This window comes from Pseudonaja textilis, chromosome 6 (assembly GCF_049901715.1).
Source record: "Pseudonaja textilis isolate UNSWEBS1 chromosome 6, rPseTex1.2, whole genome shotgun sequence".
Lineage (NCBI taxonomy): Eukaryota > Metazoa > Chordata > Lepidosauria > Squamata > Elapidae > Pseudonaja > Pseudonaja textilis.
The window spans coordinates 59,112,946-59,129,844 of NC_141995.1; the positions used below are offsets into that span (position 1 = coordinate 59,112,946).

At 33.0% G+C, this 16,899-nt stretch overlaps 1 protein-coding gene across 4 annotated transcripts in view; it reads left to right on the forward strand.

Annotated features, from left to right (window-relative positions):
* MARCHF1 (membrane associated ring-CH-type finger 1) overlaps positions 1-16,899 on the forward strand; it is a 140,034-nt gene that overhangs the window by 22,538 nt on the left and 100,597 nt on the right. For 2 of the 4 annotated variants that reach the window (XM_087936666.1, XM_026699953.2), the window contains exon 2: positions 15,134-15,273. The exons of the other annotated variants lie outside the window; for them this stretch is intronic. In XM_087936666.1, the coding sequence (XP_087792792.1) occupies positions 15,172-15,273 (102 nt within the window). In that variant the 5' untranslated portion in view covers positions 15,134-15,171. The remainder of the gene's footprint in view (positions 1-15,133; positions 15,274-16,899) is intronic. 4 annotated transcript variants of the gene reach the window in all.

Sequence of the window (16,899 nt, forward strand, 5' to 3'; positions counted from 1 at the left end):
TGACCTGAAGGCATGTGCCTTGCTGTAATAAGAAGAATGAAATTCATGTCACTTTGTGTCAGCAAAGTGAAATATGGGATGGAGTATGGATGCAATAAATCATATGCCAGCAGCTATAACCTAAATAAAAGACAACATAAAATGTGTGTAGCAGTGAAGAATAAATCAAGCATCTGTGTAGAGCAGGGGTGTCAAACTTGCGTTGTCATGGTGTTGTCATCTGACATATTGTAACTTTTTCCCTCTTTGCTAAACTGTGTGTGGGCGTGGCCAGCACAGGATGCATCTGGCCCCCAGGTCGTGAGTATGAGCCCCCTAGTGTAGAGGGTAGAAGACATAAGAATCCTAAAACTATTTGTAGCATAACTTCAATTTATCATTAACATTCTTCCTGTGGTTTGTGCTAGATTTCACATAAGGCTTATTTAGAAAATGTTGGCATCTCTCATCAGAAATTGGTTTATTCTAGGTGGACTCTAAGATACAACTCACTTAAAGTGGATCATATGTTACAAACAAGAACGAATCTATATACACAAAGAAAATTTTGATAAATTTCGGTGGACTCTTACTTATTTGAAGAGATATTCAAATATTTATGTGTGTTTTTCATGTATATTATATGAAAATTTCCTGCTTAGCCTATTCCTGTAGAAATATAGGTGTTAGCAGACTATTCCTTTCTGAAAGTATCATCTGTTCAGTTCATTTTCTTCTAGTTGTGAAGCTCTATTTCCAGGTCCAAATTGTATTCTTGAATAATACATGTACGGTGAATCAGTAGTGCATTGAAAGTTGAAGTATATTCCTAGATTTTTCCTTATTGTATGTGGTGTCTACTAACTCAGAGATTGCACACAATAAAATGCAAATCTGAATATTTCTATACTGAAATTATGACTTTTGAGCATTAGTTTCATTCTTTATACAAAGGATTAAACAATTTGCACTGGAATGGTATGGAACCAATTCTCTTTTTGTGGTAGGAAATTTGATGAGATTCTTGAAAGTTGACTTACTTAGATGCTAGTCTTTTCTGTTGCATAAGTTTTAATTTAGTTTAACTTATTAGATTTTAAATATTCCTTTAAAACTTTTATATGTATAAAGGCTAGATGAATAACAACAGCAATAACAACTTCAACTTTATGTAAAAATCTACAAAACTATATTGTAAGTTACACAAAGTTTATAAAAATTAAATGCAAAGTCATGTTAACTGAGTATTTTACTGACTTTTACATACTTAAAAACCTAAGGAAAAATATGCTTTGTGTTTAACTAATCTTAAGGGCTAAATTTTTTTAGCACCTAATTCTTATATACATTGCTTAAAATGTAATTACTGCTCTCAAAATTCTTTTCTGTGCTTCTGAAATACAATATTTTGCATAAATATCAATTTTAGAAGCCAAGAGTACTTCTTCAAATTGAAAATAGTTTGTCATTAATTCTTTGTGCTTATAATCTAAACTTGATTCTATGAAAAATGACCAATACTTTCCAAATACCATGGTGTGGTTTCCAGCTGTGTTGTCATAGGGTGAACATAATGTTTAAATGCTGTATATTTACTATAACTTTAATCTTAACACTATATTTTGGAACGCCTTCCTTTTTTCTGGAAGGAGAAAATTCATTAATTTTTATATCACATTGCTAATTTCAATAATGTTCCACTAAAAAAAGGCCTCTCCTAATGAGACGGACCAGCTTTTTCCATAATACCAGCCTAATTATCCTATTTTGATATATATGCATTCAGTATAATGATGTCACTGAAACTTGTAATTATCTGGCTTAGATCACAAATTTTCTTAGCCTGTAAGCTTGGAAACAATTGAATTCAACATTATTTTTCTCAAAGTTGCTAACACAGCTTGAAAAGCAAAATGAGATTTAATAGATACACAGATATGGAAGATGTATGTGGGTGTCTTTTATATTTATTTTTAGTACAATTTCTTTACCCAAGTAGTCCCAAAGGTAAGTTTTCAAGGTATTAGTGGACAAGAGAAATAAGATTCAACAAGGCCTGTCTAGATAATTTTCTAACCCAAATAATAAATATGCAAATATGCTTTGCATGACAGACACCACAGATTCTATTTAAATGCTGTATTTTGGCTTATGGTGAAGGAAAAGATTTCCTTATAAATCTGTTGTCATAAGTTTAATTCAGTGACTTATTTTCAGAATAAGCTAAGGGAATTTAATTGTACCAAAGAACAAACGGCCTTCACATAGATAAACTTGCTATTTTTTCTCAATATTTTTAGAAAAGAAAAATGAAAGTCCCAAGGCATGTTTTTGCATAAGACCAAAGGGAAGTATATTCAAATCATTTAATTATAAAGCTAATGAGATTATATGGGCCAATGCCATCCTCTCTATCTAAAATCATTTATATATATGTTATAAAAAGAATCCCAAAGATCCACACGAAAACAATATAATAAAAAAAACAGTTAATATTTTTTAAAAAAAATAATGACTTTGTTTCACAACACTTTCCAAATTTATGCGTTGTTGATAGCATAAGTAAATATTCACTGGGGTATCCATTAAATGGGGAAAATGGCTTATTCCAGAATGATATACTTTATCTAGAAGAATTAGTGGAACAACTTGTCTCCAGAAGCTGTCAATGCTCAAACACTGGAAGGTTTTAAGAAGAGATTGGACAACCATTTGTCTGAAATGATGTTACTCTATTATATGTTATATATTTGGTCCAGCCAACGTAGAGCCTGCACTTTCATTTTTGTTTCTTTGTTTTTGAACTGCCAAAGTACAGAAAAATCATCAACAAAGATGATTTGTTGTTGGCTAAACCAACAACATTTTCACACACAATCAGATTCTGTTAGCAGGCACTGCAGCTGCTGGTGCTACATTGTGCCTGTCAGATTGCCCTTCAGTTTGACCCACTATCCATGATAATGAAACCATGTTGGCTAAGCTGCTGTGTTTATTAGTGGTACGGATGTCTAAAGTGAATGCAATTTAAATCGAGCATCCTGCTACTAGCAGCAAACATTTGTTCCTTGAGTAACTTATACAGTTAGATCATTGCCTCACTGATAAGGATGGTGGTGCTAGAATATGGTAGCAATAACATCTGAAGAGACCCAAAATGTGATGGAGTAAAACCTATGGCAATGAAAGCCCAACCTATTTGTAGGTGTGACATTACACATATGCCCAAAGAGATGGACTCTGCTTTGTAAGCTATTTTGTAACCTATACTTATAAGCTATTTTGCAATCTTGCATCCCTCACCATGAAGAAGGATTGGTTGTTCAAAGCCATCATCTGCATCACAGCTGACTTCAACCCTCTGCCTACAACCAGCCCTTGAAAACTGCTTGACGTACATGAAAGGATCTACATGGTTTGAAGTGATTGTATGTTATACTACCTCCAGGCTTGCAGTGTGTTCTGATTCATGAAAATAAGCAGTCTTCTGGAATCTTGGACTTACCACCACCACCAGCAGCAATGATGACCTTAGATTCATAAAGGAATCTGAGGACACAGATAAACTTCCAAGTGCTTCAACGACCCTCTACAAGGATGCAGATTACCAGCAGTCTGCAAGGAATATAAATCCTTCCATTTCCCACTATCCTGTTAGAGCTGAAGAAACTTCTTGGATGAAAAGCGAAACGTCTTCAAAAGTCTAGTTGCCTCCTGAAAAAGAACCTTTGGGTCAGTACCTTGGTTGTTTATGGAAGGAACTAGGTTGACTCAACAAAAAGTTTAAAAGTCGTCATAATGCCAGCTGACTGCACAATTCTGACTGCAGGTCCTATGTCAACTTCATGATCAGCTTCATAAGCAGATAATTAGATACATACACGAATTTAAGAATCAGCACAAGCATCTATGGTAAGTTTTAGCGCAGTCATAGCAATTCCCTGTCTTCATTTCTTTCTTTTTTTCAATAATTTTTTTATTTTTGCATTTTAAAAACATCTCCTTCAGTGTACAATGTGGTTCCAGGTTTTCACACTTCAATACAAACGTGACTTTAATATATATTTTCCTTTCATATTCAATACTATATCATATAATTATTTCCATTTTCCCATAAATTTACTCCAATATTCTTATTTTTTTTACAATTATTACATTTTCAATTTATATTTTAACTTAATTCCTTTTTCTTCCTTTTTCTTTAAATATTATTTTATAGTCTAACGTTCTTTTTTTATTCTAAATTATTATACCTTTATGCTTATATCTGTCACATTTGCAATTTTATCCCATACTTTTATTTCATTATTCAGTAAGTTTCATCTTAAATCTAATACTTCTAAAAGTTTCCCCCTTTAATTACCAATTAGAGTGTTCCACCTCTTTGTCTTATACATCCCTTAATATATTCCCCTTTAATCCATACTCAAAATTTATCATAATATAGTCATTTTATAATTATCACATTCTGTTTAATAACAGTAATCTACACACAAGCACACACACACACACACACACACACACGCACGCTTATTTATTTATTTATTTAAAAAGAGCTAGATTCTGCATGGTTTTCTTTCCCGACGTTAAGTTCTAAATCATTATTTCAAATATATTAATCTATTCAGTTAATTATAGAAACTGACATTGGTCTTTTCATTAAAATCTCCATAATTCATTTTAACTATTCTTTGTATCATTTTCTTACAACTTTCAATTTCTACATTTATTTCAATTATATCTATCTACAAATTAATAATCCTTAAAGAAGAAACCAATTAAAAAGTATCAGTCCCATTAGCTTTTAAAAACAACCTTCTTACTTATTACAATACATTACCTTGCAGAATCCCTTTTCTTTAATCTTTACCCATTATCTCTATGTCTTCTAACTAAACAAAATTCTTTTCATTTTTGTTTGGTTTCCATATCTTCTGTAATTCCCTTTTTTGCTGTTTCCTTTTTCTTTGTTTGGCTTTCCAAACGTTTCCTTTTTTAATTATCTCCTCAAGCCTCCAAGTTTTAATTTCTCATCAACAGCTGCCAGATTGTCAGTCCTCTATTACTATACTCCAGCCCCTAAGTAATTCTGCCCAGCCTAAGCATTAGCTGCTATACTAGTTGATGTAAAAACATTGTTAAGTTAACTTAAAGAGAAAACTCGGGATTCAAGTCACATGTATTTTAAGAACACTTAAAATAACGTCATTGAAAACTATTGCGTATGTGTTTAACAGTCAAAAGAAGATTCATTAAACTTGTTTTATTCTGAGCGTAGAACACTCAAAATTGTTCTTACTTGAACCATTTGGCACCATCTTTCTTCTGTCATGTCGTAGATAAAATTTTGAGCCAGCGCTTTATTTGGAATTAGATCAGATTCCACACTGGTTAAATTCAGTAAAGCAAACCTATTTTATACTCTCTGATCTTGTCTTTAAATATTAAACTGGTTAATAACTGTCTTCCTATTGTTCATATTTTAAAATTACCTAACAACCATTTGCCAGATCTGGTCAAATCTCTGGCCAAATACAGAGATGTGACTTTTGCTTACAATAGAAGACAGACATGTACTGACAGAGCTAGAGAAATTTCCCAAGAATAGCTATAATTGCTATTGGATTTTTTTTTCTGAATCCCATTATAATTTCAAAAGCCAATTGCCATATTTCAGAAAACTGAAATACATTTTGTTCTTTCAGTCCTTTGGAGCTTGACTAATTAAAATCTTAAGTTAAAATAATTCAGCTGCTTGATGTTTTACTTTAGAGAAGTGTAATATTGCATAAGCTATTTTTAATGACTGGCTTATATTTTTATAACATTTCTGAACAATAGTTCTTTTATTATATAGTAGTACAAGACGGGTACTATGGAGGCCATGAAAAGGATGTAAAAACAGATAAAGATAAAAAATTAAAGAGGAATTCTCAGTAACCAATGCAGATGATCTGTTTGCTAAGTTTAATTGCTAGCAGGCTAAATATAATGATAAGAAACAGTTCCTTATATGAGAGGATAAAATCAACAAAAAACCCTTTCATTACAATCTGTAATATGTGTCAATAAAGGAAGGATGAACGTTTATTGAATGACACTGGTAAACAAAAAGTGTAAAAGGTTATTTATACATGATGGTCAATAGTGTTCATGTTACATTAACAGGTTTTTGTACAAATGAGGAAATTTCATAAATTTCTCTTTAAGACTTTCAGAGGTGAAACATCAAGTCTGCCCTCTGAGAAAGATTTTGCTGTACAGGGGAGATTAAAGTAATCAAGAATCTTCCCAGTTCCCAGCTGAACAACTTGTGAAAAATTCTTGAAATAGTTTCGAATATCTGCTTCAAAGATCCTATCTTTTGGCTGAGTGCTTTCCAAAAGGATCAATTGTTCAAGTGGTAACTTTTGCCAAAATTGCACGTGGCCATGAAGATTTAAATTGATGCCTCAAATCTATCCGTGTCGATAGAAAACATAGCATTTGAAATAATAGGTAAATGTTAGTAGCCATGCTCTCACCTTCATTTTTATTTCACTTCTTTCCTTCTGAACATCACATTGGATACACATCTAGACACCTGTGAAGACTTCACAAAAACTTTTTTATGGCTTCAAGTGATTTATAGTAAGGGATTGATTCAACAGTGTCATATAATGTTTTGGATTTTTCTGTAAAACATTTTGGTTGCTTGTATGCATTCCCTATCATTTGTATGAAAATAATTCATAAAACTTGCTGTACTCCTTTTGTCCTGGTGAAGTAACATGATCAATGTGCATCTTCTAGACACCTGTAAATTGAAGCAATACCCCCATTACCTAAAATCTTTACTCTGTTTTTCCTAGCTTCAAGGGTCCATTTGAATATTTTGCATTGGTATATAAGTAAAACACCAGGGTAGTTTTCTGCTGCTTAATTATCAGTAGGTTTTTCTTTGTAGAAATGAGTGAAAGCAGTGAATGTTCACCTTATCTGGCCGGATTGAGGCAGCCTGATTTAAGAAGGCTAGAAAAAAAAAACTAAGGAAGTAGACAGGCCTCTATAGTTTTCCTGGCATCATTAAATCATTATCTTGCTTTCTCTTCAAAATGAAGGCATGCCTAACTGAAAGTTAATAGAACACGCTGTATCAAATCATGACTTTTTCAAATCATGACCCATATCTTTTGCTAAGTCTTTCATTTGTATTAAGGAAAGTAAGAGAATGTATGTATATTTATAAAAGTAAGAGTTACCTCCTTAAAAGTAAGGATCCCTATAAATGTTACCCTGCTAGTCGTTGTTGACTATAGGGGCCAGTGCTTATCTCTGTTTGAAGGCAATTGAGCCAGCATTGTGCGAAGATATTTCCATAGTCATGTGGCCAGCATTACATCATAGAGCACTGTTACCTTCACACTGAAATGGTATATATTTATCTATTTGCATTTGCATGCTTTTGAACTGCTAGGTTAGCAGTAGCAGGGCGAGGATGGGAGTTTACCCAATGTGGAGCTCAATTCTTGAACCTGGGCTGCTGGTTAGAGAGAGAGGGAGGGAGGGAGGACAGAGACAATATGTGTGTGCATCTGTCTGTCTGTCTGTCTGTCTGTCTGTATTCCCAGTCTCCCAGTCTCTACCCTGATGCTTTAACCAGTACACAAAACTCTCTCTCTTTAAGGCAAATAAGATTTTTATTTTTTTATCTTTAGAGTTAAAGCATAGTCAAAAACAGTCCATATATCATTCACTTAGTTCAGTCCATCCAGGGATTATTCATTTGCAAATTCCAGTGTTGAAAAAGAGAGGTCAGTACACTTACAAATTATCAGTCCGGTGATATATCTCTTCGCAGTAGAGAGATAAACAAAAACTCAGAAACTCCTCTCTTCTTATCAGCAAACTCAGCAGTAGAGAAAACACGAAGCTAACAAACCATCAACATAATCCAATCCAGTAATTGTCAGTAATTGCCAGCAAACAGTCAGCGTCTCGTCAGGGAAATCATCAGCAATCAATCAGGTCCTCTTGCTGCCTCTTATGGTGGTTTCACACCACACCCAAAATTACATGCTTTGCATTTAAAGTGACACTCACTTAAACTAACAATCATAGCTTATATATATTATTTTACCCAAACTACGTTAGGTGACCAATGTTATACCTAACAGTTAACCTATCACCAATTGACAGATACTGGAATGCCAAGATATTCTAATTAAATAGTTGGGCCCACTCTGAATTCCATCCCTAACCCCATCATTCTTTTATTAGTCCAGGTACAACAACAATAAAGTGATACCTTGTGTCCAAAAAATAGAACAGATATTGACGTTGCTATAGATGACAATCATATTTCATACCAGAGAAGGATTACCTAAACATATTTTATATCAGAACATAACATTTTAAAGATTAGATAGGATAATTCTTCATCAAAGTCACTGGCAATTTTGTGTGGCGACAGCATGTAAAGATGGGCCATTGTACTAATCCTATATTGTTAACTACAAATCATCTTAATGTTTTAATCAGTTGGTACACATTTCACAAATGCAACATTACTTAAAATCCTTAAATTCTTGCATAATGTATGGTATCTAATTTGGAATACTAATATCTTCTATTTTAACAAATATTCAATCTTTCTATTTTCTTACTATAAGATTAGGATAAGAGTTGATATCAGCTTCTTGGATAAAGAGTTGTCATATTCACCGAATTCATTAAATAATTCAAATAATTGTTGCTTGAAAGGAAACGGAATGCATTTGTTCAATTTAGATTAAAACTTTTACAATGACACAGCTGATGTGGGGCAAGATGATCATATATCAGAGATCAGTTTCCTGAAATCTCTTCATCACAGGATAAAGAGGAATTATTTACCATATATAGATAGTCCTTAACTTACACCCTTTGTTTAATGATCGTTCGAACTTACTTTTACCACCATTGCAGCATCCCCATGGTCATGTGATCAAAATTCAGGGCTTAGCAACTGGTTCAAATTTATGATGGTTGCAGTATCTTTGGGTCAGTCAATCACATTTTGTGACCTTCTGACAAGCAAAGTCAATTCATTTAACAACCATGTTGTTAACTTAACAACTCAGTGATTCACTTAACAGCTGTGGCAAGAACAGGTCATAAAATGGGACAAAACTCATTAACTGTCTCACTTGGCAATGGAAAATTTGGGCTCAGTTGTGGTCGTAAGTACAGGACTACCTATGTTGTGGGAAGGAATTGCTATTTATGAAGTTAGCCATATTCTCTCTTTACATAAAAAATGAATATGTATACATCTACACTAGAATGAAAATTTCATAAGCAAAAAACTGCTATTTCTTTCTGTGTTTCATATGTTATGATCAGAATTCAAGCAATCTATTGCCTGACAAAAGCATACATTAATGGAATTTAATGTATAATAACATAATTATTCAATCCATATATTTTAACCCTAAATTGACTAGTATCCCCCCAAAATTGCTCCTTTTTTTTCCAGGTGGAAACTTTCAAATCTCACCCACTTACCATGTACCATTTTGTTTGTCTAGATACAATATGGATCAATATGACATTAGTTTTGGACTAGACTAATGGACAAAAATAAACTTTTGAATATTAAAGATTCAAACATCTTGGTTTCCTTCATGATGATAGTATTGTAAAAAACTGTTTCTTCTAGGGTAATATAATTAGTTTTATGCTCTGTTTATTTCCATTGTTTCAAAGGAGAATACTTTCCAAGATTAATGTACAGTGTTATAATATATATAGCATTATAATAAATATTTGAAATGCTGACATTTACAGTAAATGCTAACATGTCTCTGTCAGTATTTGTGAATATCCTAAACAAAAGAATATGAATATGATGAATACGTTTATATATGAAAATGCCAGCATTCTCTTAGTGTTATATCCAGAAATGTTGAATAGTAGTGGAATACTGGAATTCATTATACTTCCTTCTGGTTTGCTGTTTTAACATGTTGTGTTCCACATTTCAATATCAAAAACCTCCAACTAGACTTCTAGCAGTTTGTTGTTAATTCAGTTAATCACACAGATTGAAATAATACCAACAAAAATATAAACATCAGTAACAGAGAAATAAGCCAATGTCCTGCAATTAAATGAACGCAAAGGCTAAAGAAGAGATAAAGAGACACTCAGAACTCAAATAGTACTATTAAAGAACATTGTTAAGTAGCAATAGTAGCAATATAAAGAAGTTCCACTAGATTTTCCAAAGTGTTAACTTTCTGAAAGTATAGAGCAATTCTAGCAATAAGGAATATCCATTCATTAACATAAATTAATTTTGGGAATGATAGATGGATAGACAGAAAATGAACAAAGTGAAAAAGGCTTCATTGACTATACCCAATTCCTGCTGAATCCTATTGATCATAATTCCAGAAGCAGATGCTGCTGCCTGTGGGAGATTTTAGAGTAATGGGTAGGATGTACTTAAACACTAAAACGTACAATTCAGTGAAACATCCACCTCTTCATCCTCCCAGGAGTATTCCTACATGTGGATAAGTCAAATGCCTTGATCTGTTATATACGTTTCTAGAAATGCTTACTTGGTGGGTGGTGTAAATATCTGAGTAAAAAGACTGAATAGTGTAAAGTACAGAAATGTACTTAGGAGTAGTGAATTGAGGCCAGGCAGACTTGGGCTGTTGAGGGGAGTGAAGTCAGTTCTGCTGCCTCTGCAGAGCAATCATTTACTACATGGAGAGAACGAAGCTTATGTGCATCCAAGGGCTATTTCACTGAGCTCCAATTCAGAACTTGGAGAAAGGGGGCTTATAGAAATAATCATGGTTTTGGAAAGTGAGCTAGATGGGAGAAAGTCTCAAAATCCTTTGCATTTTGTTAGCCTGACTCCCATGTGGCAGAGCAAGAAGAGAATTCATATTTCCAAATCTTTTAAGACTTATAAAATATATGCTAAAAGATGATAAGTAAAGTTAAAATGTGTGTGTGATGATACACAACATGTTTTAATGTCTATGTTTATAGAAAGTTGTTGGAAAAATTTTGTATTGTATGTTTCCATATGTTGGTATATTGCTATCATGGGTGGGGATACCGGCTTTACTATTGAGTAACATGTGGGAATGGAAAATAATAAATATTGAAAAATATTATTATAAGTAATGTGTAATCTAGAGAACTCATGATCTTTTGCATATCGGCAAAATAGAGAAAGAACCTCCTTGGCAGTGCTACTCTAAGATTGTTATCTCTGCATCTCTTTGATAGTGCAGGATCAACTTATAAAACTAATATGGTGGTCGGATGCAAATTGAAAGTGGGTTGTTCTTTTTGAAAAATATGTTAGAGGCTATGTTGTAATGACGAAGCAGTCGAGTTGTTTGATCATGAACAACTGAATCATGATGATCTTTACTGGAGTCTAGTCTTGCATTTATACACATTTTTAGTTATCCTCCATCATTGGTTAACTTTGGTTACTGCTTAACTTTTGTTACTGTTTAGCACAGTAATTAATACAATTAATTATCTCTAATTAAAGTCTAACATATGTTTACTTCCTCTCTCTAATCCTCCTTTAGATGAGTGACTTTGTTTGCCTGAGTTGTATTTGCTTGGAAACATTCTTTATCTGAGGTTTGCCATCCGAGATTGGAACATTCCTGCAATTACAACTCTACAAGGGTATATAATTTTACATAACCTTATATATTCATCTATGTAGTTACTTTCAACTCCTAGTGTAGATAGATAGATAGATAGATAGATAGGCAGGCAGGCAGGCAGGCAGGCAGGCAGGCAGGCAGGCAGGCAGGCAGACAATAGACAGAGAACCCTGAGTAATAAAGTAGCTTAAGTATAATAGCTGAATTTTCACTTTTTATTTTAAGTTGAACTTTAATTTACAAGTGGAAATAATAAAATTATAATTAATTTAAGACATCTGATCTCTTTTAAAACATATATTGATGAAAACTGGCTATAGTTGAACAAGATTCTCTCATACCCCATTTTCATGCCTACTGCTAATAGAAGTGTTCATTCTTTTTCCTTTCATTTGCTATGAATACATTGAGAAATGTTAAGAGCTGAGAAAAGCAGAAATGACATTGATCTGAAAAGACTTCCAATTTTTATGACTACACTTTTAATACTGTTGAAATAAGTGTTAGAATATGAACATTATTTTGATAGTGTTGTATTTTAAGCATATGTGCACATACATATTCTGAAATTGAGAAGAGAATAGAAAAACCTTTAAAATTAGAAACACAATCTTAGTAAAATTTTTAGTAATCTTAAATGGCAAATGAAATTGTTTCCTAGTTTCTTACAGTATATTATATAATTTTTCCCACTATTGAGTTATCAGAAATACAGTTTCCTTGGAAAAAAGATAATAAACTATTTCTGTGCTATAACCTTATTTGAACATTTATACAGGTTAATAAGTTTTCAGATTCTGCTTTTCATCAGACTTCTAGAAAAGCCAGTGGACTTTCTGTTAGCTTATCAAATGTGGCTTTATCAGTGGCCTCTTTCCAGTTATTTTCCCAAGACAACGAAGGTCTTTCCATTCCGATTCATTCCAGTGTCCGCATGAATAGAATGCCATCAGGTACCAACTTCTCTTTGTCAAACCATAAATATGTATTTTGTCAATGAACTCATTCAAGTTACCTAAGTCTTATTTGGTAATGTTCCAGTGAAATTTTTCCAGTCCTAGCTGAAAGTAAACTTGTTGAACTTTATTTAATAATAAATATATGTAAAACTCCCTTTTTATAATCAGATAATCCCTTAATTCGGAGTAGAGTTGTGGCAGTAGAGCTAAGCGTTTACTTGACTTTTTCTTCAGCATAGGAAATATTTAATATCTGTAAATTAATTACAATTTGGACTCTTCGGGCAAAAAAATTCTAGAAACTATAAAACCTACAGTTAAATTCAGTTCTAAATTTGATAATTTGTTAGTTAGTCTTTGGATTCAGAAGTTGTTCAATAATGCTACCCTGCATGGCATTCACTTAACTGCTACATAGAAGGATCAAAGCAATAATCTTCTGTTAAAATAAATATAGTGGGAATTAATGACAGACATCGAAAAATGAAGTGTGTTTTCAGGGAGTTATTATATTTTGACATGCACTATAATTTTATAAGCATCTAGGCAATGAATTAGAGATGTGACTGTAGTTCAGGGCCTTTTCCAAAGACAGCATTTGTTCAAAATTTGAAAAATAGTTGTCCTGGTCTTCACAGACCACAAAGGAGGCCTAGATCAGAGGTGGTATTTAGCAGGTTCTGACCAGTTCTGGAGAACCGGTAGCAGAAATTTTGAGTGGTTTGGAGAACCGGCACATGCCACCTCTAACTCGCCCCGCCCCCATCTATTCTCCGCCTCCTGAGTCCGAGCTGATCGGCTGGTTCTTCTTTTGTTGTCCTATACAGGAGAACGGAGCTGGAAAGCAGGTTGGTGGGGTGGGGAGGGAATGGGGATTTTGCAGTAATCTTTCCCTGGACTGGGGTGGGAATGGAGATTTTACAGTATTCTTCCCCTCCAATGCTCACCAAGCCATGCCACAGAACTGGTAGTAAATTTTTTTGAATCCCACCACTGGCCTAGATGCATCTATGAAAGGAAGGAATCTTCCTTTTTCCCAAGGAAGAAATAATAGTAGCAATTAGTGATTGTCTATTGTCTGTTTTACCCAGCTGTGTATGTATTGTATTGTTGTGTATTTTCTGAATCTTGCTTATATTCAGCAATATTCCTTATTGCTATGAAAGTTTTTAAGAACCACAGACTGCAACAGAATCACATTGTCGTATAATTCCATTTTATTAAAAAACAATCTTGGGTAGATTTCACATTTTTATTTGTAATACAATTAGAACTGTGTCTGACAAAAACCATTTATCATGTTATCATGTTGCCACACTTAGCAGCTGGAAAAGATTATAGAGCTTGATGAAACAGCTGCTTTTTCTTCACGACACTTAGAGTCTCATTTTTGGCAGTGTACCATAGACACTGTCCCACCAGATAGAACAGAGCAGAAAATGAACTCCACAGGAAATTATAACTTATAATGCATTAGGAATTAGGAAGTCATATGACTAATTTCTGAATATTACCTCGTAGTTCTGGACTCCATTTGCCTAGGCAATGGAGCGTACATATAATTATCAAAGTCATCTTTTTTACTCTCTACAAGATCTTAGCATTAAATCGCAGACCCCCAAATTTTATATGGCTGGGTTTGCTGGGTTTGAACTCAGCAAAACCTTTATCAGACACATGCAAAAATAGGCTACGTTATTTCTTTTGTTGCAAACTAAAAAAAAAAGTCATATCAAAATGTTGGTTGCCCTGTTATCATGAGGTTGTAGTTCCTTATTATCTACCGTAAGTGCTGTTGCTTCATAGCCTTGAAACTGAGCAGATGTTAATATAAATTGTCTGTCAACGTATCTCTCACAGGCCATGATGGTTTGTTTCCAAGCATACATAAAAATGTATATCTGAAGCTATATAATTTATAATATAAATATATGAAAAATATGTTATAATGTAATAACAGGCCATACAGAAATGTTGCATGTATTTGAATCAAATAGTAATCTTAGATTCAGATTCAGTTACCTGGAAGTAAATTCTTTTCTTTCTGAAAATAAATGTAAAATTATGCTTTCAAATAAGATAATGGGACTATAACAGAGTTTATTTCTAGCAAATGCAGATTAGATTTCACTAAGTGGTTTCCTTTACTTAGATTGGTGCCACAATTTAATCTGACATTTTCAATCAGCAGAAATATAAGTGCATTATTGCAATGTTGCATGCACAGTTTTTTTGCCTGAGTATTTTGTCCCCTGGGTGTATTTCAACTACCTTTAAAATAATGTAACTTCTATAAATAAGTAGCTTCCACTTTCAAACTCTAGAAATTATAAAGGAAGTTGCTGTATCATTTATTGGGGGGTCTCGTTTCCGAACTGAACTGCTTATGACTGAATTTAATTCTGCTCTGTCTTGAAAACAGCTAATTATTTGTGCACAGTTGAAATATATGTAATTGCATGCCCAGACACATATTTGCAAGAAAATAAAGATACCATTGTTTCAGGGATTGTAAATTATTTTCAGAATTTCAGAATTTGAAAAGGGATAAGTGGAAGGAGAAAATGTTGGGCTGGTGCCAAGCGATAGCTCGTAATCCTCTCAGATTCCCAAACAGCACAAGAACGCCTGAAGTCACAGGTGATGCTTCACATATCTCTGCCTTGGTGAGTGGATGTTCTATTTCATGATGATGGCATTGTACAAAAAAACCTCCCTGAATTGAAATTTCCTAGTGCCATCCCTTTTGTCCAAGCAACAGTCTTATAGCTTGTTCAGTATCTGAATCTACTTTTACTTTATATTTTCCTTTGTGTTTTGTTCTGCAAGCAGGTACGTGTTCAGATTTCTAACATTGCAATTTTTTGTTCATTTATTTTTGGTTTGCTTGTGTTTTATGTCATGGCTGTTGAAGTAATTTTTTTTGGGGGGGGGGGCTGCTTTGTAATGTGTTGTGCTTTCTTAAGTTTGTAAGCTAATATTTCCTCCTTTTATCCCTTTCAGAATATTGACAACATATATAGCTGTCTGTATATCTTTACAAGTCTTTTGTGCATGATATGAGTAGGAGGGTCTTCTTTAAAGGGACTGTTTTGCTTTATTGTAAATTTAGTTGTGGTATGAACAAGAAAATTTAATTTTACAAATAACTTGCATTTTTCACATTTCCTGCATGGTGTGAAGAGATTCAATACCTGTAAGTTAAATTACATTTTAGTTTTAAATAAAATTTGTTAGAATGAGGTACATTTTTCCAGATTGACAGATATTTGTTAAAAGAAAATTATTTTGAAACTTAATACTACACTCATAGAATATACTGAATGTCAAAATAAAAATGATTACAATCTATTTAGCTTGGAGATTTTTTTAATTCTTTTTTGTTGTTGTTATTTTGCAATCTAATTTACTTGATGGATACTTTGAATCTCTTAGCAGTCAATATGTAACAGAGAAAGAAAGTAGTCCTTCAGTTCCATTTTAATATTTCCATGCAAAGTTTATTATAATATTCAGTACTAGGAATGGAACCAAATATCCTTGTGTCATTAGTATAAATTGCCAGAATTGCTGTATTTATATGCCAACCCTTAAAAAAAGAGACTTTTTTGTGAATTTACTATCATGTCTTGAAATTCTGAATTTCATATATGATTTGTCTTCTAATTTTCAGAAAAAGATATTGTCTTCTAATGTTTTGTCAATGAAAGTTAAAAATCAACCATAACAAAATATTGATATTTCATTTTTGATTATTATGATTATCTTTCTTACCTAGTTGCAACAACTTATTTAACTGGGTTTAAAATGAACTATTTAATGACCAGCACATTTTTTCCGCCAAAAGTATTTAAGTTAATGGAAGGACGAGGAATGCTAAGAATCCGCTAAGAATCTCTTGCTATTGTTTTTATCACCAATTTAATTAGATCTATTAGCTTAATTAATTTTGAGGAAAACTTAGAAGCATTTCTTGAAGTTGTGTCTTGACTGTAATACCATACTAAATTGTACTATAGTACTACTTAACTATTTCAAAATAAAAATTTGGATCCTTATGCATTATCATATCATTTGATATGATTAAAATAAAGTATCTTGTGTAGAAAAAAATTCTATTATATTAAGCTACCTAGTAGTCTGATTATTTTGCAATATTTTACAGTACGGAATTTACCTAAAGTGTATATCATTTAAGCATATTGGCTCCTTACTTAGCATTTAGTAAGTTTAGATCAAAAATATTACCAAATTCTTTTGGTAAGAATTCTTACCAAAATCATGATGTTAAA